The 20,775-nt window shown below is 40.3% G+C and overlaps 1 protein-coding gene across 1 annotated transcript in view; it reads right to left on the bottom strand.

The window, feature by feature from the left end:
• SYTL2 (synaptotagmin-like 2) overlaps positions 1 to 6,699 on the bottom strand; it is a 42,160-nt gene extending 35,461 nt beyond the window's left edge. Inside the window, exon 1 of the mRNA XM_009077413.1 lies at positions 6,599 to 6,699. Coding sequence (XP_009075661.1) covers positions 6,599 to 6,699 — 101 coding nt within the window. The remainder of the gene's footprint in view (positions 1 to 6,598) is intronic.
• Positions 6,700 to 20,775: the final 14,076 nt, after the last annotated feature.

Below are 20,775 nucleotides of genomic sequence, written 5' to 3' on the forward strand. Positions count from 1 at the left end.
GAACACAATTTAGAGGTTAAAAAGCCTCATTAGTATCCACCTTGTCCCTTAAGCACACACTAAACCACACAAAATAAGCTCCATCTACCATGCTTCACTAGCTTTCCCAAACAGGCATCATGCAGTCAAATAATCTATTTGCTACAAGCAGACGAATTAGCAACCAATTATGTGAAGAAAAGATATCAGCTCATTTCCCAGTATAATCCATCTCTTACCAAGACCACTAAGTAAGGTCTCCACCTTAACACCAGTTACCTCATTGGATCAAAATGAAAACAGTTCTGCTTTTCTCAGTGGCACATTACAAGGTGATCTGAGACAAACCTCCCCATCAAACCCACAGACATTTTTATGTCAGTTGGCTTTGTTAAAATAGATAATGATATGTACATTCTGCTAGAGAATAAAATTGCTCTATTGCCTGAACAGTCACTGTATTTGGAAAATCACATTTGGTGCTGAGCAATGTCCATGAGGGGGAATCCATCCAGAAGACATGAGTTTATCCTTTTCCACCCAGATAGGTGCACCTTACAGTTCAAAGAGGAACGTTGTCATCCGGGTTTATTTCAGTACTTACACACCCAAGAAATCTGCAACCATGAGTGCCACTTGATACTTAGACTGTTGTCAAATGTCTCAGAAATCCCACCCCATTAACATGTAAAACCAAACATTTAAAAATAAGCACTATTTTTAAAGTGTGAAAAGCTCTAAAAGTAATACAAAAATATAGAGCAAATTTTATTTATTTGAAAGAAGGTTGTTGCCAAACTGATACGCTGGATCCTCTCTGTCTTTGGCAATAGGAAATGCCCAAATGGGAGCTGCTTTATCTCAAGCAAACATAACACAAAGCTAAGAAAGAGAAGGAAGGACAGCATGTATGGGCAGCAGGCAAGCATAGTGCTATCCTTAAGCTGCTTTGGGAGAATACTCCAGATTCTTCAAAGCAGGATGAAGCTCTTTCTCCCTCAGCAGATCAGCCCAGCTAGAAAGAAGTCAGTCAGCTAAGGGCACAAGGAAATGCTTACAGGATGCCACTGATCTGGCTGAAGGCAATCTCCAAGCACATACTCTCATGTATACACTTTGAACTTCAACACATTATACTTATTAACAAGTAAGTCCATTAAAGTTAATCAGAAATCCCTGGTACAACCACTAGACACAAGTATATGATTTCAGACCTAGTTATTAATTAAAACTTATGCTATTTTTATAACAATTAATTTATATTTCTCCCATAATACAACTGAGCAGTGTGTGAGAGCAGACTGTGTTTGATAAGAGGAGATGCAAAGATGTCTCAGTTTGTATTTTGTGGAAAAAAATTCAAGCTATTTAATTCTACATTTCTCAAGATAAATCAATCTATGAAGATTTTTTTATCACTAAAGGGTAAGATGGATTTCAGAGTAAAAAGCTTCTCTCACACTGTAAGGAAGCTCCTTGTTGACACAAAGGTATGACCTAAAATTCAAGAATTAAATATGCCACAAAGCAAGTTTAACTTTTTTTCATGTGATTTTAAAATCAGCTTCACAAGAATTGTAGGATTTATTTTCTTAGTAGATGCACTTGCTTCTTACTAGGCTAATTTGAATCCCCCCAGACTTAAGGATAACATCACTACCCTGAGAACCATGTTTCAAGAGGGGATGATGTGACAGGATCTTAACATACTGTTAGCCCTAAATTTAGAAAAAGTTGTTATTTGTGGCATCCCCAACCTCAAGTAAGCTTTCAAAAAAATTCAGTTTGAGTCAGAAGGGATGATGACCAGTCTAAGACACCTCAATTAGACACAAAGTACCATTCTAGTCACAGGTCAGGGCAGAATGCAGAGCACATAGACATATTGTGCTACAGTCTTGCCTGGAACATGTTATTTTTCAATTTACAGATGTCCAAACTTTTATCACGAAGTAGTGCAAATTATATATATTAAGGAGTTTATTAAAAAGAGGTGAAGAACTGGTAAAATGAACATTTCCACAGAAGTTCACCTTTAGAAATAATCCTTAGATATTGTACTGTCAATGACAAAGAGTGAGTGTTCAAAATCATAGAACCATAGAGTTTAAGAGTTGGAGTGGACCCAACCCCCCATTGCCATAGGCAGGGACTAGATCAGGCTGCTCAAGGCCTCATCCAGCCTGGCCTTGAACACCGCCAGGGTTGGGGCAGCCAACACTCCCCTGGGCAACCTGTTCCAATGTCTCACCACTCTCACAGTAAAAAACTTTTTTCTCACATCTAACCTAGACTTTCTCTCCTTCAATCTGAACCCATCACCCCTTGTCCTATCATTGCAGTTCCTAACAGAGTCCCTCCCTTGTAGGCCTCATCAGATATTGAAAAGTTGCTGTGAGGTCTCTTCTCCAGGCCGAACAGCACCAACCTCCTCAGCCTGTCTTCATACGGGAGATGCTCCAGTCCTCTTAGCAACTTTGTGGCCTCCTCTGACTTGCTTCAACAGTTCCATGTCCTTCTTACATTGAGGGCATGAGAATTGCATGCAGTACTCCAGGTGGGGTCTCATGAGAGCCGAGTGGAGGGGAAGTATCACCTCTCTTGACCTACTGGTCACACTCCTTTCGATGCAGCCTAGAATTGGATTGGCTTTCTGGGCTGCTAGCACACACTGCTGGCTCATGGTGAGCTTCTCATCCACTGTCACTCCCAAGTCTTTCTCCTCACTGCTGGTTTCAACTACTTATGATGAAGCTATAATAATGAATATATAATAATGAAGTGCTTCATTATCGAACTATGCAGACACTAGCACACTGCCACAGTCATTTGAGTGGGTACTGAGGACATACTTTGGAAATTTCTAGAACATTTGGAAGAAATAACCTGGAGAAAGAGTAGGAAAAATGGCAATTCTCTTCAAAAATTAGAAGGTCAACTTTGAGTGCATCTCCATCTTCAGTCAGCCCTTTAAACTTCAATTGGCACCCATGTTCAAAATCACCTCCACTGAGAACCTTGCCTCTGCTAAGCACACCCTCAAAACTATTACATCTAACAGAAAAACATTTTATGAAGATTTTAAGAATGTATTCAGGTGACAGTCATTTTCACATTACAGTGGTAAGTCTGGTTCCCCCTATACCAATATTAAGCTTACCCCAATACCTTAAATATATCCCATCACATTAAAAAGCCTTCCTTCCAACAGTTTACAATATAAAGAAAACTGCCTTGAAAAGTAACTGAAGAGGATATCTGTTAAAGCTGACCAGAATCAGAAAACGATTTGCAGTAGGGTTTCAATGGCCACACAGCCCCAGCAGAATCAGATCCCTGCAGCACACTCTTTTTTTGCAATGCCACACCGATGTATGTATCAAAGGGGTTTGGCACACAGCAGTCACCACCCACCACACAAATAACTCCACATCAGAATTTCCCCTATCATTAACCTCCTTCAGTTTACACAGTGAGCAAACAATCCTAAGCACAGCCCACAAGAGCACTGCCAGGAGGTTCTGCTGGGAAGGGCTGATAGCCACACCAGACATCCCTGTCACAAAGACAACCACAACGACTTTCTGCCTCAGACACACTGGTGCCAGGGGTCAGCCACTCCACCAGAGAAGAGACACCCAATCACACTCCACAGCTTCACAGAAACATACATTTCTGCTCACATTGCTGTCTCCAGAAAGAGCTCAAAGTTATGTTCATTTTGAATTACACACCTGTAAAAGGAGTTAGGGGCTATGCTGAAGCTATTGCCAGGAAATTCAGTCATGTACTTAGCCCACTCATTTGTTCAATCCTGGACCAAGGCATATCAGAGATTTCTGAACAGGAATGAGGACGAGAAGAACAAAATAAGTCAGTAATATGCTGAAAAACAGCTCCTAGTCTTGACAAGCTGTCATTTGACTCCAGTTTTATGCCTTTTTCCCCCCTCCCCAGCAACTCTGCCATTCAGTGGCTGGCAGCAACTCCTGAGGTATTGAAGATAAGAGAGGCATCTTCTTGTACTGGAAATAAAAAAGGATGCAATGTCTTTTGCTTTCCTTGCATCTGAGATTCCTCATCAGTCTTCTGCCAATGAGAAGAAAATTTCAATACCCTCTTATTTCAGATATTTCAGACAAACCTCAACAGAGAGGAAAGAGGAAGCAGGCATGCTGTTCCCAATGCAATGCTGTTCCTAAAACTATGGTCCCAATTCAGACCAACACAGGAGGAGCCACAGGAGGGGGCAAAGACCTACTACAGCACTCAACAAACCAACAATTAAAGCAGACTGCCTTAAGGAGGCTGCATGGGCCAGCCTAATCAGGGCTGTTTTACTACAGATTAGCAATACTAGGGACTGTTAGCAGGGAAGGGACTCTATCAGGTGATTTGCAAAATTCCACTAGGAAGTTGCTCAAAGAGGATTTTGTCATGAAACAAGTTTGTCCACACTTCAGGGAACATGACACAGATTATTAGAACACCCTTCAAACCTCAGAATTGCTTCCAGAGGGAAAAATATTACATTAAAATACTTCCATTATATACACATACAAACAACACTTTGTCAGGGTGTGATGTTTGTATGATGACAGTTAATCCCAGTTCTTGGAATCTTCCAGGTGTGCAAGGCGGTAGATTCCAAACTAAAATATTGCATCTCATTGACTGGAGATATAACTCAGGCAGTGTTTTATATATAAGATATAAAAAGAAAGCTCCATATGCCACAACTATGCAGAAAAATTCATTTCATATATAAGCTTCCAGCTTCTCCAAAGTTGTAATATTCAGGAACCAGAAGAGACATTTCATTGCCGAAACATGCTGATTACAGGCTGCTACAACCTGCAGTCTCTTGCATTTTCCACCACACCCTCTTGAACTAGAATTACAAATGGCAAAAGAGAAGCTACACAGACAAAAATACTTGATGACAGCTCTTTCAGACCACTACTTGAGAGTGGCTTTTTTGAATTTCTGTTCCCCAGATGCTGTTTTCAAACTCACATCTACAATTACTTTCCCTGAACACTTACAGACCTGGCACTGATGTACCATTCCAAGACTAAAACCAGTGTTTTTCCAACTACAGTAAATAAAATACCTATTCTGTTACAGAAAAGTCACTTTACTGCTTTCTGAAGCAGAAGACAATTTTATGTGGTGAAAACATCTCCTCAAGTTGCATTAAGATAGTGGCGGGGGGGAATTTGGAACACTGCCTGCAATGATTTTGCCTTCAGCCTTCAGTGAAGCAAATGCCTCGAGAGGAAAAACATTTTTTTAACTAGGAGAAACTACTGGTTTATCTTTATTGCCCTTACACTAAAAGGAGCAAGAGGAATAACTCAATAAAATGCTGAGCACATGCTGACTGAACAACCTCAAGGCTGCACAAACATACTCAGCGAAGTGAATGCTGCTCTTAGGGCAAGTGGCAGGCTGCCTTTTTCTTTGCTGGATAGGGTATGCTGACACAGAGGACATTTGTAAAAAAAAAATTAAAAAATCTTTCTCAGCAGAAAAGAAGCATCAGAGATGCACCATGGCTGGAATAATTTCAAAACATTTAAATTGGAAATACATGGCTTTGTGAGGAACATCACAGTGAGAAGGAATCTTAGAGAAGATTCTTAGGATTAGTCTGAAAAAAAGTCCTGCCTTCACTGAGACCTGTAAACATCTATTTATGTTATAACACTTGAGTGTTCAGCATTTCAGGCTTAGTTTTTCATTATTTATCCACTTAGTATTTTGTGTACCTTGAACAGGTACACATTGGATAGTTTCCTTCACACTGGAAAAAAAAAAAGGGTGACTACTAAAATCCTCATTCTTGAGTATGTGGCTATCTATATCAGCTGAAGCAGCTATTTGACTGAAGTTTATACTTGTGTGGATAGCTTTCTCAAAGCCATCTGGGCAATGCAGTTTTCCATGCATCCATTTCTAGTCATGGCAGTTACCCTAACAGTAGCTCCAGGAAAACCTCTCAGCACACAAAGCACTCCAGAGGAACAACACACTGCTCCATCTGTAACCCCACAAAGAAAACGAGGAGCAACTTTCTGCTTTAGCCATGGATTGCAAGGACTTCTCTTGGCAGTGGCACATGGTGTAGCTACCTCTTTTGGACTGCAGCTCCAATATATTGTGGTTCCACATATTTGAGGTATAACTTCAGCATTCAGACACATTGCTGACTGCAACCATACTTTTGTTTGTTTGTTTGTTTGTTTGTTTGGGGTGTTAGTGCTCCTTTTGAATCAAGCCCCCACACTTACTGTGCATTAGTACAGTCTGCAGTGATTTTGACACTTGCAAACCAAACCTCTTCTGAGGAAACCAAGACAGATGTGTACCAGGTGTTCTTGGCCCCTTAGGGAATTGTAAGGATCAGATACAATTTTGGCCAATAATGAATTGTTTATGTAGTAGAGGCTACTACAGAGAGACTATGCTAAATCTAGGCCAGAATAAAAGTTTCCAAACTACATATACAATGGAACATGGGGCTCTCGCCAACAAGTGTTTTAGTCTACTCCTGAGTAACTCAGTACATGGACTGTGTAGGTCTTCCCAGGACAATCCAGAGCACTTGATTCCTTACCTGACTCTCTCTTCTTCAGTTCTTTTAAGCTCTGCATCCCGTTGCAGCACCTTCATTATTGCCTCTTGTTCCTCCTCTGTTAGGAAGCTTAGGTCAATCATCTTGTGTGTGTAGGGGCTGGTGAAGTGTCTGGTAAGATCTTAAATCCCACTGAGGATAATAGCCTGCTTTAAAGTTATAGAAGAAAAGCCTTTTTCAGCAGGCACTGAGAAACCTGGACCAGGTTACACACAATGGTTTAAAGAGTCCCAAATGTTGCGTTCTCACAGTACAGTATGTACATGCTTCCCTAGATGAGAGACTTTTGGGAAAGTGTTGCATTCCTCCTTGCCATCATAATGTTTTCTCAGTTTGTCCTCTCAGCTCTGCTTCCTGGAGCAACAGTTCATTGACCCAGCATATCCAGTGTTTGGGAACAAACAAAACATCCCCTAAAAAAGAGACAAGGAAGAACGAATTGTAATATCAGAGATCAGGGAAGTAGATTATGTATGCATTTTTAATTAAAAGAAACAAGTTTTTCAGTGTGATTAAACTACTTTATGAAGTTCAAATGGTCACTTCAAGTCAAACCTGTTTTACAGGCCTCTTGAACAAGGTGGCCATGAAAATATATTCCTTCCCAATATGAAAACTCACACCCTAAAAACACAGAATCAAGTGTCATTCAAATGATACATTAGTGCATTTTAAGTCCTTTAAGTTAGCAGAATAATTTAAGGGAGAGGAAAGGGGAGGAGGGAAGTCAAGAGAACTTACCACATCCATTTAAAGTTAAACAAAACCAAAAATCAAACAACTAAGCAACAAATAAAGGCCCAATCACTGTCCTACAGAATATGGAATAAATGTGAAATAATTTCTATATAACAATCTTGAGTATGTGGAATTACAAGTCATGTGGTAACATGATCCTCACTGCTTTATACAAACCAAACTGCTTTTACAAGCAGTAATTTGAAATACTGTTTTGCCTGTTTTATAGGTCATGAATGCAGAGGACTATTCATTTACAGGCAATCCCAACTGTCAGAGACAAACAACTCTTAAAAAAAAAAACCAGCCAAAAAAAACCCAAAACAAAACAACAAACAAACAAAAACACCACAGAGGAATAAACGGGGTGCTGTGGGGGAAGGAATTCAGTTGTGTCTGGGGTAGCGTGTCTTAGTGCCTCAGGATTACAGAGCCATGGATGTGATAAAACCAGACAAAAAATGAAATAAATAGCTTGCATTTAATGTAAGCATCAGAAGCATCCCTAGTGCTAAACCTGGTGAGACAGAGAGGAGTAATGTTGTCACTGGACAGGTGTCTGTATTAGGCAGCTACAATACAATACAGCCCTTGGGGTTGTGTGTGTCTGCCCTAGGCCACTGCAGACTGGAACTGCCAATTGGCAGACAGGGTGCTGACCTTCTATCAATCTAATGAGCACTAAAATCATGCAACGAGTCACTGTGCTTTCTCCCCTGGCCACAGAGTTCAGCCAGGCCATTAAACAAAAATATTGGCAGTACTCAAAAGGAAATTTCATTTCTACAAATAACAGCATTTCTTACAGATCTGGAAGGCAGCTGCAGCCACGTTAATGATTATCCCCCTCACAATCCCAATGCACCTTTTGCATATGGTTATGTTCGGTTGCCATATTTATCTTCTACATGATTCTCATTGTGATTTTGTTCCATGAGGTTGATGTAACAGTGTCTCAACCAACCTGCATTTGGTAACTTCATTTACATTTTGAAAATGACAATTTTATAATTAGGTAGAAGAGTGCTTACTGCAGGGCTATCAACAGACATAACCCTAACCTTGTTGAGGATCTACAACAGTACTCCTTCAGCTTATGAACAGGTATGGATATCTGTTTCAGCTATCATGTGGAAACTTTGCAGACCATCTGATACACCAAGGAACACCTGCAGTGCTAACCCAAAGCCCTGGATGCTGAATGGCAAGAGCATAGCTAACAGACACAGAAGCTTATGTTGCAACTACAAACCCTGGACAGCTATGGACTAAAATTATTGAAGATTTTTCTTGTAAATTGGGAAGGGTTCTTGCTCAAGATCAATCAAGTCTGCAAGAAAGCTGTTGTAGGGAATAATATCTTACCACGTCTTTGTCTTTAAAGAAGGCTGAGGGAAGAAGTGTTACATTGTCTTACTATATTCATTTAAAAATCCAAAAGAAATAGCTGGACAGCATTTACAAAACAAGCTGCACACTTCAGTGTCTCTCAGTACTCAAATCAATAAAACTAGTGGAAACAGAACTTCTGTCCTCTCCAACTGAACAACAGTTTGCTAGGGCACAGCCACACAGGCTGTGAGAGCTCACAGCAAGCTGTGCTGCTACCAAACTTCCTGGATACCAACACTCTGTAGAGCACTTTCTTCAAGTAAGGATGCACACCCACTTGGTTTTCAGTTAGAGACAAGATACCAAGATACCATCTACCCTGGCAGGCTGTTCTCCATTTTTTTTTCCTGGTAGTTATCACACAACAGCAAAATACAGCTATGTGAACTGTGGAACCAAGTTTAATATGCTGACTACATCTGCCTTAACTGAAGCAAATGCTCCTCCCAGCTCTTCAGAGGAGAAGCCTACATGAATTCTGATTCACTGGTCTGCTTGCACTCATCCTGTATTTGGATTTACATGGCATCATGTAAATTGGCTTTGCTTCCACCCCAGATGATGCTAAAAAGCTTCCCCAATCCTGGGTAGTGCAGCTGAGACCCTTTACACTCCTTTGCAAAGCCAGCAAAATAATACTGCATTAAGGCACATCAGAGTACCTGAAAAACTGTCCCTTAATCTCGCTAGTTAAGCAGTTGAAAAAAAAAAATCAATAATCAGTTGGGGTATTTTCTCCCCTTTACTGTATACCATCCATATAGTACAGATTGGGTTACAATTCACTATGATAAACTCTTTAGTCAGTGGAACTATGCCAGTCACAAACTGAAAGTAGAGCAGTTTTTACTCTGCTCATAAACAAGAAAAAATTTTTTTCTGTGTGTGATGTACTTGGCCAGTCTCATGAGACCAGCTGATACAAGTTACTGCAAAAGATTATTAGCGCTGCTGCCAAGCACAGATGCCAAAAACTGCTTGGCTTGGAGTACAGTACCTGTCCTAAAACCTAAGGCTAACTTAAAAAATAAATTACAAAATAAAATAAAGCAATGCTTTCCTCCAAGTCACCCAGTACCACCACCCCAACTTCAATCCTTTTGACATCTTTTGACAATTTTTTCTCTTAAAAGTCCCTATACATCTCAAGAAGAATTGAGAGGTTTCAAGTTTGTTTGGTGCCACTGCAAGTTCAATAGGAAGTTTTTCTTTGCCAGGAAAGTTTTCAGACCTAAATTTCAAATATAACTGAAAGACCCATATCTGATTAAATTGTAAAAATCAATAAAAATACCACATTGACTGATTTCTGAAGAAAGGCCTTCAGGTGCTATAGACTAACACTTGTGTCATGGCATATTTGGCATGATTTTTTTTCTTAAATCTTAAAATCAAGTGAAACCACACAAAAATCTTCCCTTTTATGAAAGGCTTCTAATCCCTGTAATAAACAGGAATCTGAAATTATGTTTTATGTAACTCATGCATGAAAGCTTCTATGTTTTGGCAATAAAAGGAATAGAAGACTCAAAATGTAGTTTTACACACACTCAAGCTACTTACAACTTCCAAGTGGTTTAGGCAAGGCACTCAACCAAAAATTTTATCTTGTAAAATTTCTCAAAACCTCTCAGGCTGTTATACACCTAAATTGTTTTAAGTAAGGTGTCATGTTTTTCTAGAACAGAAATCATAACAGAAAGATAACTTTGTCTACAAAGTTGTTCACCCTACAGAGACCTCTGTTTTCCCACACACACACTCCACTGCTCTCTCCCAAGTACAGAAAGGGAATGTTATTTTAAATACTGTGCTTCAAACACTGTGGATATTACCTTGGGAGGTACCATGATAATAGTTTAAATTTCATAGTTTTTACTCTGTGTATACCTATGGGATGTAATGAGGGAAGCAAGGAAAAGTTGGAGTAGTTTGCCACGGCTGTCATTGAGTTCACTGATAGGATCAGAAAACAAGCAACAAAACCCCAGAGTCAGCTGTTTCATTCAAACCAACAAGACTTCCTTTTGCATGCAGAAACCTCAGAAAGTCCTAAATTTACATTGCAAAATTATTTTTCAAGTGCTCCTTGTACAGTAGACCTGAGCTGCTAAAGCTTTGCTCCAGAGAGTCTGTCTTGCAGCCGATTCCTTCTAACAAGAAGAGGGTGACAGCCAATCCTACACTCCTGGCTGTTTCACACACCTATTTGTGTCAACTTCTGCAGGTGAACAGCTACCCTGCAGGCCTGGCTGATCAGTAACTCCCAGCTGTATACATCTTCATTCCATAAAGCATTCAGTTACAAATAACCTAGTGGCTCTTAAAAATACGAGGGTTTGGGTTGGTGCATTTGAGAGCTACACATTTTCCTTACTTTATTTCTGCACTACTATTTAACATTATCAGCACTAGCAATGAGGATGAGTTGGAAGTTCACATATAGGGTAACAGGAAGCTGAGGAAGACAGAAAAATGGAATTGTGCAATATAACCATTAGCATCTGCAGAGAAACTCATTCTCAGAAGTAACCAAGTTTGTCCTTCACCCATGCTCAGGAAATAATAAACCTTTATTTTGAACCAAGGAGGCCAAGAAGGACACTAAGAGCAATAAGAGCTTTGCAGAATTTGTCCCTACAGCTCTGGGAGGTCACATTAGGCAGCAGCAGTACCTCTGACTATGTGCTCTGCAAACACAGCCCAGCAACAACAACAAACAAATCATCAGTCTCCCAAACAAATTTGATTCTCCAGCCATATTTAAGCAGTACTGTCACAGGTAACTCATCATCATCCTAAGCTTAGAAAATACAATTTTTCTGAATACATCAGGCAAATCCCATTAAGGGAGAACAGCTAATTAAGCTAAATGCCAGTGTTGGCACAAGCACAAATGTCACAAACACATTTGTGCAGAAGATCAGAGGATTATGGATTTTGGTTTGAGCAGTGGAGAAAGAAAAGCTATTAACTTTGAAGAGGGACTTAGGTCATCATTCATGGAAGTTTTAAACACAGTTGCCTGCAATTGTAAGATGGCAAACTTAAAACAAGCACAAGAAGGCCTGTTGTCATTTTAATTGTTGAAGGGGCAAGAAAGAAAAAGATCATGCAGTGAGATATGCATATCTGTAGCCAATCCAGCTGCTCTTTCAAGAGGTGTTATCAGAGCATTTTCAAAACTATAGCAGCAGAGTGTACATAGCATATCATATTTCCAATAGTCCCAGAAATCAGAGAATAGTATTTGCCTACATGCATGTTGAGTCCGTGGGAGATAGAAAAGTTTTTACCTAGCTAGTTGTGGAGAGTGTTGATGGAACAGGGACTTTTGCAGAAGTGAGGGATATCTGTAATAAGGCAACATTGAAGCTGCTCTTAGAAACACAGTAGTGCTACATTTTATTCCAGTAATACTCTATGTTCTCCTGTACAGTATTCATTACAACACAATGAAGGGAAAGAATCTGCTTATCTGCAATTATAGGACCAGATAACTGCTCAAAACAGCCACAATGGGGAAAATTTGAAAAATTATACACAAGCCTTGCTCACACCTTACCCTTGCTCAAAAGGGTAAGGTGTGCTCAAAATGATCCCTATTCTTTATAACCTGCAAAATAACTGTAGTCTTAAAACACTCTCACTGACAGCCATGTATAATGATGCTCAACCAGCTGAAAGAGGAAGAAATTCAGCTGCAGGAAGCACTTGAGAAAAATTTTCCTTTCCTTCAGGAACATCTGAGTTGCTGGTCTACATGACCAGCTTTTGATTTAATTTTGTTCTTGTTTCATAATAAGTTAAGACCTTCATCAGTTTTTGAAGACTATAAATGCAACTTACTCTGAAGAAGAAGAGCAAAATGTTAGTAACAGAAAGAGGAAAAAAGTCAATGACTGAATATTGGAAGAGGAAAGAATAATTTAATTTGGTTGTAGACTATTCCCTCTAATCACATATGGCAGATTGCCAATTCTTTCACAGGGCTTGGATATTGGCAGCACTGCTTAAGAATGTCAATCTCTATACCTATTATGGTATACAGACATGAGGCCAGTAGTATTAAGAGGATGTGGTCTCTGGAGTAAGAGTCTCATAAATTCAAAAGAAGGCTCAGAGAAACACAACTAAATGTTTCTTTTCCCTGTGACCACTGCCAGACTAACTATAGATGTCATGCAATTTATTTCACATCAATGTAAGTATAAAGCTACTAAAAAATAATTTGAAGAATCCTCAGAATGACAGAAATTCCACCAAGTTAATATCAGTAACATAAGCATATCTTCAAATCTATTTGTCTTTCCTTGCCCATCATACCATTAGCACTTTGTTGTGGTTTAATCCCAGTAGGCACATTGTTTGAATTAGTAACAGTTCATTTAAAAGAACTTCATTCTTCTAGTGGCTAATTCTTTTCATCAAGAGTTACAAAACAAAGAATATCTTCTTAGGCTAAGGGACTTGAAATATAGTAATGAAGGTAGCTAAATCCTCTACACCTCTGAAGGCAGAGCACTGTCTATTGTGCAACAATTATTCTCATCTCCCTTTACAGAAGGATTAGACTCCTTCCAAAAGCTAAAGCATGAGGGGCTCACAAGACTCAAGCTCCCATTGTCACTTTCTCATTCTTCATGTCAGCATTGGCATTAGACTTATACAGGGTCCTGCTTAAAGGAGTGTTTTATGTCTTGTTTGAAAATAAATTTCAGTAAAACACTAAAACCCTTAAGAGAGATTGGAAGCAAACCAATTACTAGTGGGAAGTATCTCCTGACCATACATATGCTTCTGAGACACTTCTGCACTTAATGGCTAGCTCTTTCTGAATGTTTCTGAACATAATTACAAGACAGATTCAAATCCTAGCAAGGAAGTTCCACAAGAAACAGCCAAAAGATTGTCACTCCTCCTCCTCCCCCCACCCTCCCCCCAAAAAAAACAAACCCAACAACCAGCCCTGAAACTCATAATTCCTTTAAAAATTTTTGTTAAGATGCCAAGGCCTTCCTTTCATTTTACAGGAAAGAAGTGCTCACCCTCTTCTGGACACTTGCCATCTTAAACATACAGATGCAGCATGGAAGATAACAGTGAGAATGGGCCAACAGCAACTCCAGTCCCTTCTCACAAACTTTTACTGGAGAGTGGATAATGTGCTTGCTGTTTCTCTCACCTGCAGAGTCCCATAGAGAACATTCACATATAACCAGGAACTGTCAAATCCCTTTCCTTTTCTTCCATTGCCCCGTTCTTCAAAAGCATAGATGTATACTAGTTTGAGGTTGGGCATTCCCTGCACTACGCTAATGGGCGCTGCACTGATGCAAATCAACTAAAAACGTCTATTGTGCACTAGGAAATCCTTCAAATAAAAAAGGGGGAAACAATACAAAACAAAAAGATAATAAAAAGGCTAAAGTAGAGGTGCTGACAAGTTTAGATACCGGAGACTACAGAGGAAGTATCCTACCTCTACCCTGCTTCTTTGCTCTCCAGCAAGCATTGGGTACATTTTAGCTAGTACTCTGTTCTGGAAATTGTACAATTGGAGAATGGAAGTGTGCAAAAGAGCGTGACTAATTAACAAGTATTTCCTATCAGTGGCTACTGGGAAGTGACACACTTCCTGCATCTTAGTTAGATAAACTTTTCTATATGAAAACGAAGAACTGAGCCGCAGTTCACAGTCACTGAGTAGTTCTGACTCTTTGCCAATGCAGGCTGTCCATCAAGAGGGCTTTGTTAAGGGGCTAGCAGCACCGATGAAAAGAAATTCATATCACAGATAGCAGACAAGGATTTGCATTCAAATACTCACTTAAACTAATGTTAAGTCGAGCTGACAGAAAGACTTGACAGAACAGTTTCAGTCTTCAGCACCAATTGGAAGACTTAAGTATTCAGTTTCTGAAGAAACTTTGAATAAGTTTTATTTAAAGCCTGTGCACATGACTTCTCTGATACTTTCAATCTCATGAATATTAGTCAGCGTCTGTTGCATGCCTGTGACTTTAAGGGTCTCACTCTCACTCCTTGTATCAAGGTGATGAGCTAGCTGAGCAAGGACAGCCACTATCACTGACAGATTGATTTTTCTCCACTGTTTGTAAAACTAGAAACCTGTGGATTAATAGGTTGCCCCTTTTACGCATCACTTCCATCTACTCTACAGCACTGTCACAGGTCACTGGTGGTGGCACATTTCCTCTGCAGGGGGGTGCACAATACAGCTTTGTGGCACAAGTTAAGCATAAAACTGGCAAACCAAGAGGGCAATATTTTACGTGATCTTTACCTCCCCTGATGGAGACCCCACTGCTTGTAGCTTCACCAGAGCACCTATGCCTGTAGCCCAACACAAAACTGTGATCACACAGGACATTGCAAAAGGCACAATTAACTGCATAAATAAGTAGCTGTGGGAAGCAAAATAATCCTGTACTCGCCTAAATCACTCTAATTTGTCACTACTTTTCAGTTACTAACCTTATTATTGTAACTACAGCCTATTTAACTGATTACTAATGTGCACCAAGAGCCAGTGAACAAAAGCCCTTTAGCTGTCCTTTCTCACAGGATGACTAACCACTCACCTGTGACACTCGCTTGTGTAAGTTTTGAAGGTTAAAATTACCCATCTAATAAAGGAGAGACTCTGCAGGCTACTAAAAGAGCTTGCATGAATTAATTCAGTCCTTGTTACAGTAACTGAGGCACACACAACCTGAAAACAGGGCCTCACACAGAATCCAATTACCAGCAGAAATCAGGTGCTGGAGGAAAGAGAATATTCTGCAGGAGTCCTGAAGCATAGAAACAACAAGTGAATCAAAGAGGCAGATGGGGGGGGGGGAAAGCATGTTGGCATACTTTCCAGAAAAGGTAAAAATCAAAATGGTTAAAAATACTAGCCTGCAGTCCACATATAGACAAGTCAGAATCAGCTCTCACCTCAGTCACCAAAATTAACTTAACTTTTGCAATGAAGTTTTTTTTTCAGGGCCATTGTGGGGTGGCTTGGGTTTTGTTTCAGGTTTGTTTTCAGGGGTTTTTCAACAGATGCATTTAAAAAAGCTAACTCTAACTCCCTATTGAGAGGAAGATCATTTATCTTCCCCTGCATAACGATGTTTTAACAGACAGCCCCAGAATATGAATGTTCCATCTATTATTGGGGTCATTCTGGCTAGGTTGAAATCAGTCAACAGCTCATTATTTCTCCTTAAATACTGATATTAAATTGCAAGAATAACAGGAAGTCTATCAGCCATGAAAACTTCACTCACAAGATTGTTTGTACTACTGGGCTGGGCTGTGTAGTGCAAAACTGTCTTTTCCCTGGCTGGTACCAATTTCACTGAATACTTATGGCAAACAGAGCACTCAGACACCAAAAGGCAAGGTGTGCTGGGATGCAAGGAGCCTAAAGGGCATGGTACCCAGTTGCTACCCATGAGAAGCAAGGAGCAGGAACAGTTTCTGTAGCAGTCTTCAGCTGCACTGGATGAGGTGGGTTGTCAAATCGCACTGCGTGTATGGGACTCGCCCTATGAATGCTGCTGAATAGTACAGGAATAGGAAAGAGGGAGCAAAAGATTGTGATTGAAATTGTTTCTCATACACAGGCAGCAGAGTTTCTAAGGCTGAGGTTTGGAGTATAAGGCTTGTCCCTGAACAGGTATTTAGTTTTGCAGGAGTGGCTCATTCTTTAAGAGCATAGCTATGCAAGGTGTTAGCTCGCTTGCCCAATAGGACATACCCAGGCAGCAGCCAAATCCAGAGCCCCCAAACCCACTTAACCCAAGAGGATACAAATGCTCATCATCCCCTTGTTCACCAGAATACGGGACAGTCTCTGAAGGGTTTGCTTGGTTATATCTTAACCCTTCCTAGGGCTGAACTATTAAGGATTAAACCTCACAGAATGACTATTGAAGTGATATCACAACCTTACAAGCAGAAGTAGAAAACCAGGTACACTTTCTCTCAGTTGGGCTGCCACATCACAAATCAAGTTCTCTCCTGGTTTCCTTCCTCATCCAGCCAGCCCTGCATTCCTGGCTACACAGAAGTCCAGTTCTAGTTCACAGAGGGAACATGTGAGTAACCTAAAGGTATTAATTTTTAATCCAAGTCTCTTAACATTGCCACTAACATAAGTTAACCCAGGCTTTAAAAAAAAGCCCCAAAAAAGTAAGTTTTGTGTGGGCAGGACCAGAATAACAGGTCAATGGCTCACTACTTCTGATTGTCTGCTAGATTACTGCCCAGGACTTAGATGCGTACTTTTTGCTTACAGTGCCTTAAGTGCAATTACACAGCGATTTTGGACCTCACCCTTAACTTTTCATAACTGATGTTCTATTTTTAATGCTATTTTAAAATCATATAAGCCATTTAAATTCATTAGAGAAGAAAAACATGGCAGTATTCTATAACATTCTACAAGATGATTGTGCACAACCATTTCTAATCCAGGATTTCTTGAATAGGGTAATCTACTTCTGGAGCTCTAGCTACACGGCTGAGATTACATAGTCCAGCTGTAGTCCATCCAGATTGTACAGAACTAAATCTCTGTCAGTTTATCAGTCAGCCAGAATCAGACACTGGGCAGGCAATTTCATACAGAATTTGTCAATACTGTTTGATCCTATTGTTGAACAAAAACATGTGGCAATGAATCTAGGATTTTGCTGTTCTGCTACTTACTCCACAAGTAAGCATCTCCTTTCTTCTTACCTTTATTTTTATTTATACTCAGACATATCTGAAGAGAGATGAAATGCAAGATGTCCTTGACTGGGAGAGAGAAAAGGAAAATTTTACTTTTAGAAGAAGATTTATACTCCAGCAAAGAAGAAGCATGGCAAGATAGAGGGAAAAAAATAGGATCGTAGAATCACAGAATGGTTTGGGTTGGAAGAGACCGTAAAAGTCATCTAGGTGTAACCCCCTGCCATGGGCAGGGCAACCTTCCCCTAGACCTGCATCCAGCCTGATCTTGAACACCTCCAGGGACAGGGAGAGTCCACAGTCTCTCTGGGCAACAAGTTGTCAAGTTGTTCATTAATTTGGTGTATAGGCACAGGACACTGAGTGGAATTCAGGTAAATAATAGTCTGGCATTACCAACCGGATAAAGAGCTATAAAATAAAGAAGGGGGAGAAGTATTCTTTTCCTCCTCCTCACATATACATTTTATCTCTTCCCCTTGCAGCTCCCAATTCAGTACACAGAGTCAAATTACATACAGCAAGGAAACCTTATAACACGGAGTAAGAATCTAGCACAGCCAGTTGCTGTATGCAGTTGAATTGGAATGACTCCCTACCACAAGAATGAAGCATGAATAAGTCGGCTGAAATCAGCTGTCACTCATTTTATGCCCAAGTAAGTTAAAGAACTGGAGACTGCTAATAAAGCAAATGCAACATTACTGTCTTGACATACCATAAAGTATGTCAGTTTTGTCATTGGAAGACAAACTAAGGAGCCTTCTTAAACTGACTTATAAGCAACCTAAATAAGCTGACTTTAAATGCAACAGATTATGGACTTCAAGCACCAGAAGGTTGCCTGCAGCTTTTAGCAGTCATCCATTAGTCAGCCATTCTGGGTGAAAAGCACTTTCTGCAGAAAAAAAAAAAGCAGTCTTTACTATGGTTCAAAACAAGCCTCAACAAAGACTGACTTCCATAGGACAGAAACATCATTTTTAATTAAAAAAGAAAATTAAACATTTTTTCCTACTCAGAGACTACAAATTACTTTTATGTTTCCTTGCAAATCATGTTTTCTTATTAGATTTTTGTTTGAAGTCTGTTCTGTCCCTTTCTGTCATGAGCAGAGGGAACAATACAGGGTAGAAAAGAAGCCATTTCTTTGACTTCATCCGACTGTTTTCCTGGTTAAGTCTTTTTTTTTCTAGATGCAACTGTTAAAATCCCACCTTCTGTGCAAGCATCAAAGTTTTTGTCTGAGAACTAAATTGAAGCTGTACTTCCACCTGGGAATCTGGCAAGTGCCTCCTACAAAAAAAAGATGAGTTTACTCCAGAGAATATCTGTCCATGGTCACTACCCAGTGCTTTAGAAAAAAAGACAAATTCACTTTTCTGCCATTCAATATTTTTGAGGGTAATGGAGTGTTGTTTTCCAATGCAGACAAAGGCCAGAGTAAACAAGAATATGAATACTTATTTCACTGAATTTTAAAAGTCTGACAGCAAAACTGAAAATACATTATTTTTGGCTGCAAGGGATGCTGGAAGGAAACTTCTTTAACAAGAGACAGGTCCAATGACAGCATCAGGAAATTCATGAACATGCCTTAGAGCCAAAGCAGAGGCTTGCTGCACACATGAGGCAGAAGCAGACTAAGCAAGATGCTTATTACTTCCTTGCCTTAAACCTAAACATAAGCACACTAAAACACGGTAATTTGTAAGAGGGTATAAGCACTTTGCAACACTGTAACAGTAGCAGTATTATTTTATAACTTAGTATGCACAAATCTATAAACAACACAGAACTGCAAAAGGACAGAGACTTGCAGTATACTTGCACAAACAGGGCACGGGAAAGCATGCGCAAATAGTCAAATCTGTAAGATAAGAACAAAGGATGCAGAGTGGGCAGGAAAGATGTCAGACAAAACCTAAATAAAACTGCAGAAGAGATATGTCTGATGGAATCAGAATAATGCTGCAAAATAGATAAGAAAGGTGCCTAGCAACACTAAGGTAAGCTTCACTCTCCAAAATAATGTGAACTATGTCAAAGGCTGATGGGATCACCCCCTTTTCTTTCAAGGAGGCAGCAAGGTGTGTAACATATTAATTAGAAAATAAGGATGGTAATTTATGAAAATCACAAAATGCTCACTTTGATTCCAGCTTCTCTTGCAAGGAGTTCTCAAGAGCTTTACTTTGACTTGGGCAACTGAAACAAACCAAGAACTATAGTCAACAGCACTAAATATAGGCCATCAGCTCCAGGCCATTGTAAACTCTAGGTTTGCTACCACTCACATACTGGATTGCTAAAAGCTGCTTGGAAAATGCAGAGATAAAGTCTGAAGGTAATTAAGAACTAATGACTGGAAAGCTACATTGTTGCTGTATGCAAGTTTAATAAAGTGGTTTGATTCATCAGTCTTTTAAACACTCCATCACAGAGAGCTTCAACTCTTTGATACATGTAAACACACAAATGTTTTGCTGCAACACTTTTAGTATCTTCCTTCAGCAAACAAAAAAAGTTTCAGAGCATCCTGTCGAGCATGCTCGAAGTCCCTTCCCTTACACTTTTAGGGGAAGTTCAAAAATACTTCTCCCCAGATTCAGGTGACCTTCATCCTGCAACAACAATCATTATGAACAGATCCTTCTGCTCACATAGGAAAGACACAACGGAGCGCATTAAGCTTTAGGGCCAGGTCCAAATCTTCAAGTCATTCCAGAGACAGCGTGGAGGATGCAATTAATTCAGTGTTTTGAAATTAAAGTGTTTACTATTTACTCAAAGCTCATTAACATCTCTCAGCTGAGATCTAAGCGCCCTCTTTAAATAAAGAGTCCTTTCATTAGATCAGGCTACAGGAGCTGGACGCAGGTAACTTCTGTTACTTAGCTCTCACCCCCAACAGGAGCTGGTCCCGGCAGCGGAGCAGAGGGATGTCCCGGCGCACAGCCCCCCCGGCAAGAGACTCTTGACAGCCCTTCCGAGGAAAGGCGCTGATGAGCGGCGCATCCCACCAGCCTCAGCAACGGGGGCCGGTCCGGGAGACACCTGGGAGTGCTCCCCGCATCCCCAAACGACCACGGCAGAACACTGCGGAGCAGCTTGGCGCCGCGAGCCTGGAGCCAGGACTCCGCGGCAGAACGGACTCGCGCCCGCACTGTCCCAGCGCTGGGGCACGGGGCGTTTCTATGCCCCCTTTTTTCTTTGATACTCCGGGTCACTCCATTCACAACACCCTCCCTTCCCAATCCCAGAGTGGCTTCACCTCTCCT

This window comes from Acanthisitta chloris, unplaced genomic scaffold (genome assembly GCF_000695815.1).
Source record: "Acanthisitta chloris isolate BGI_N310 unplaced genomic scaffold, ASM69581v1 scaffold9006, whole genome shotgun sequence".
Classification (NCBI taxonomy): Eukaryota; Metazoa; Chordata; class Aves; order Passeriformes; family Acanthisittidae; genus Acanthisitta; species Acanthisitta chloris.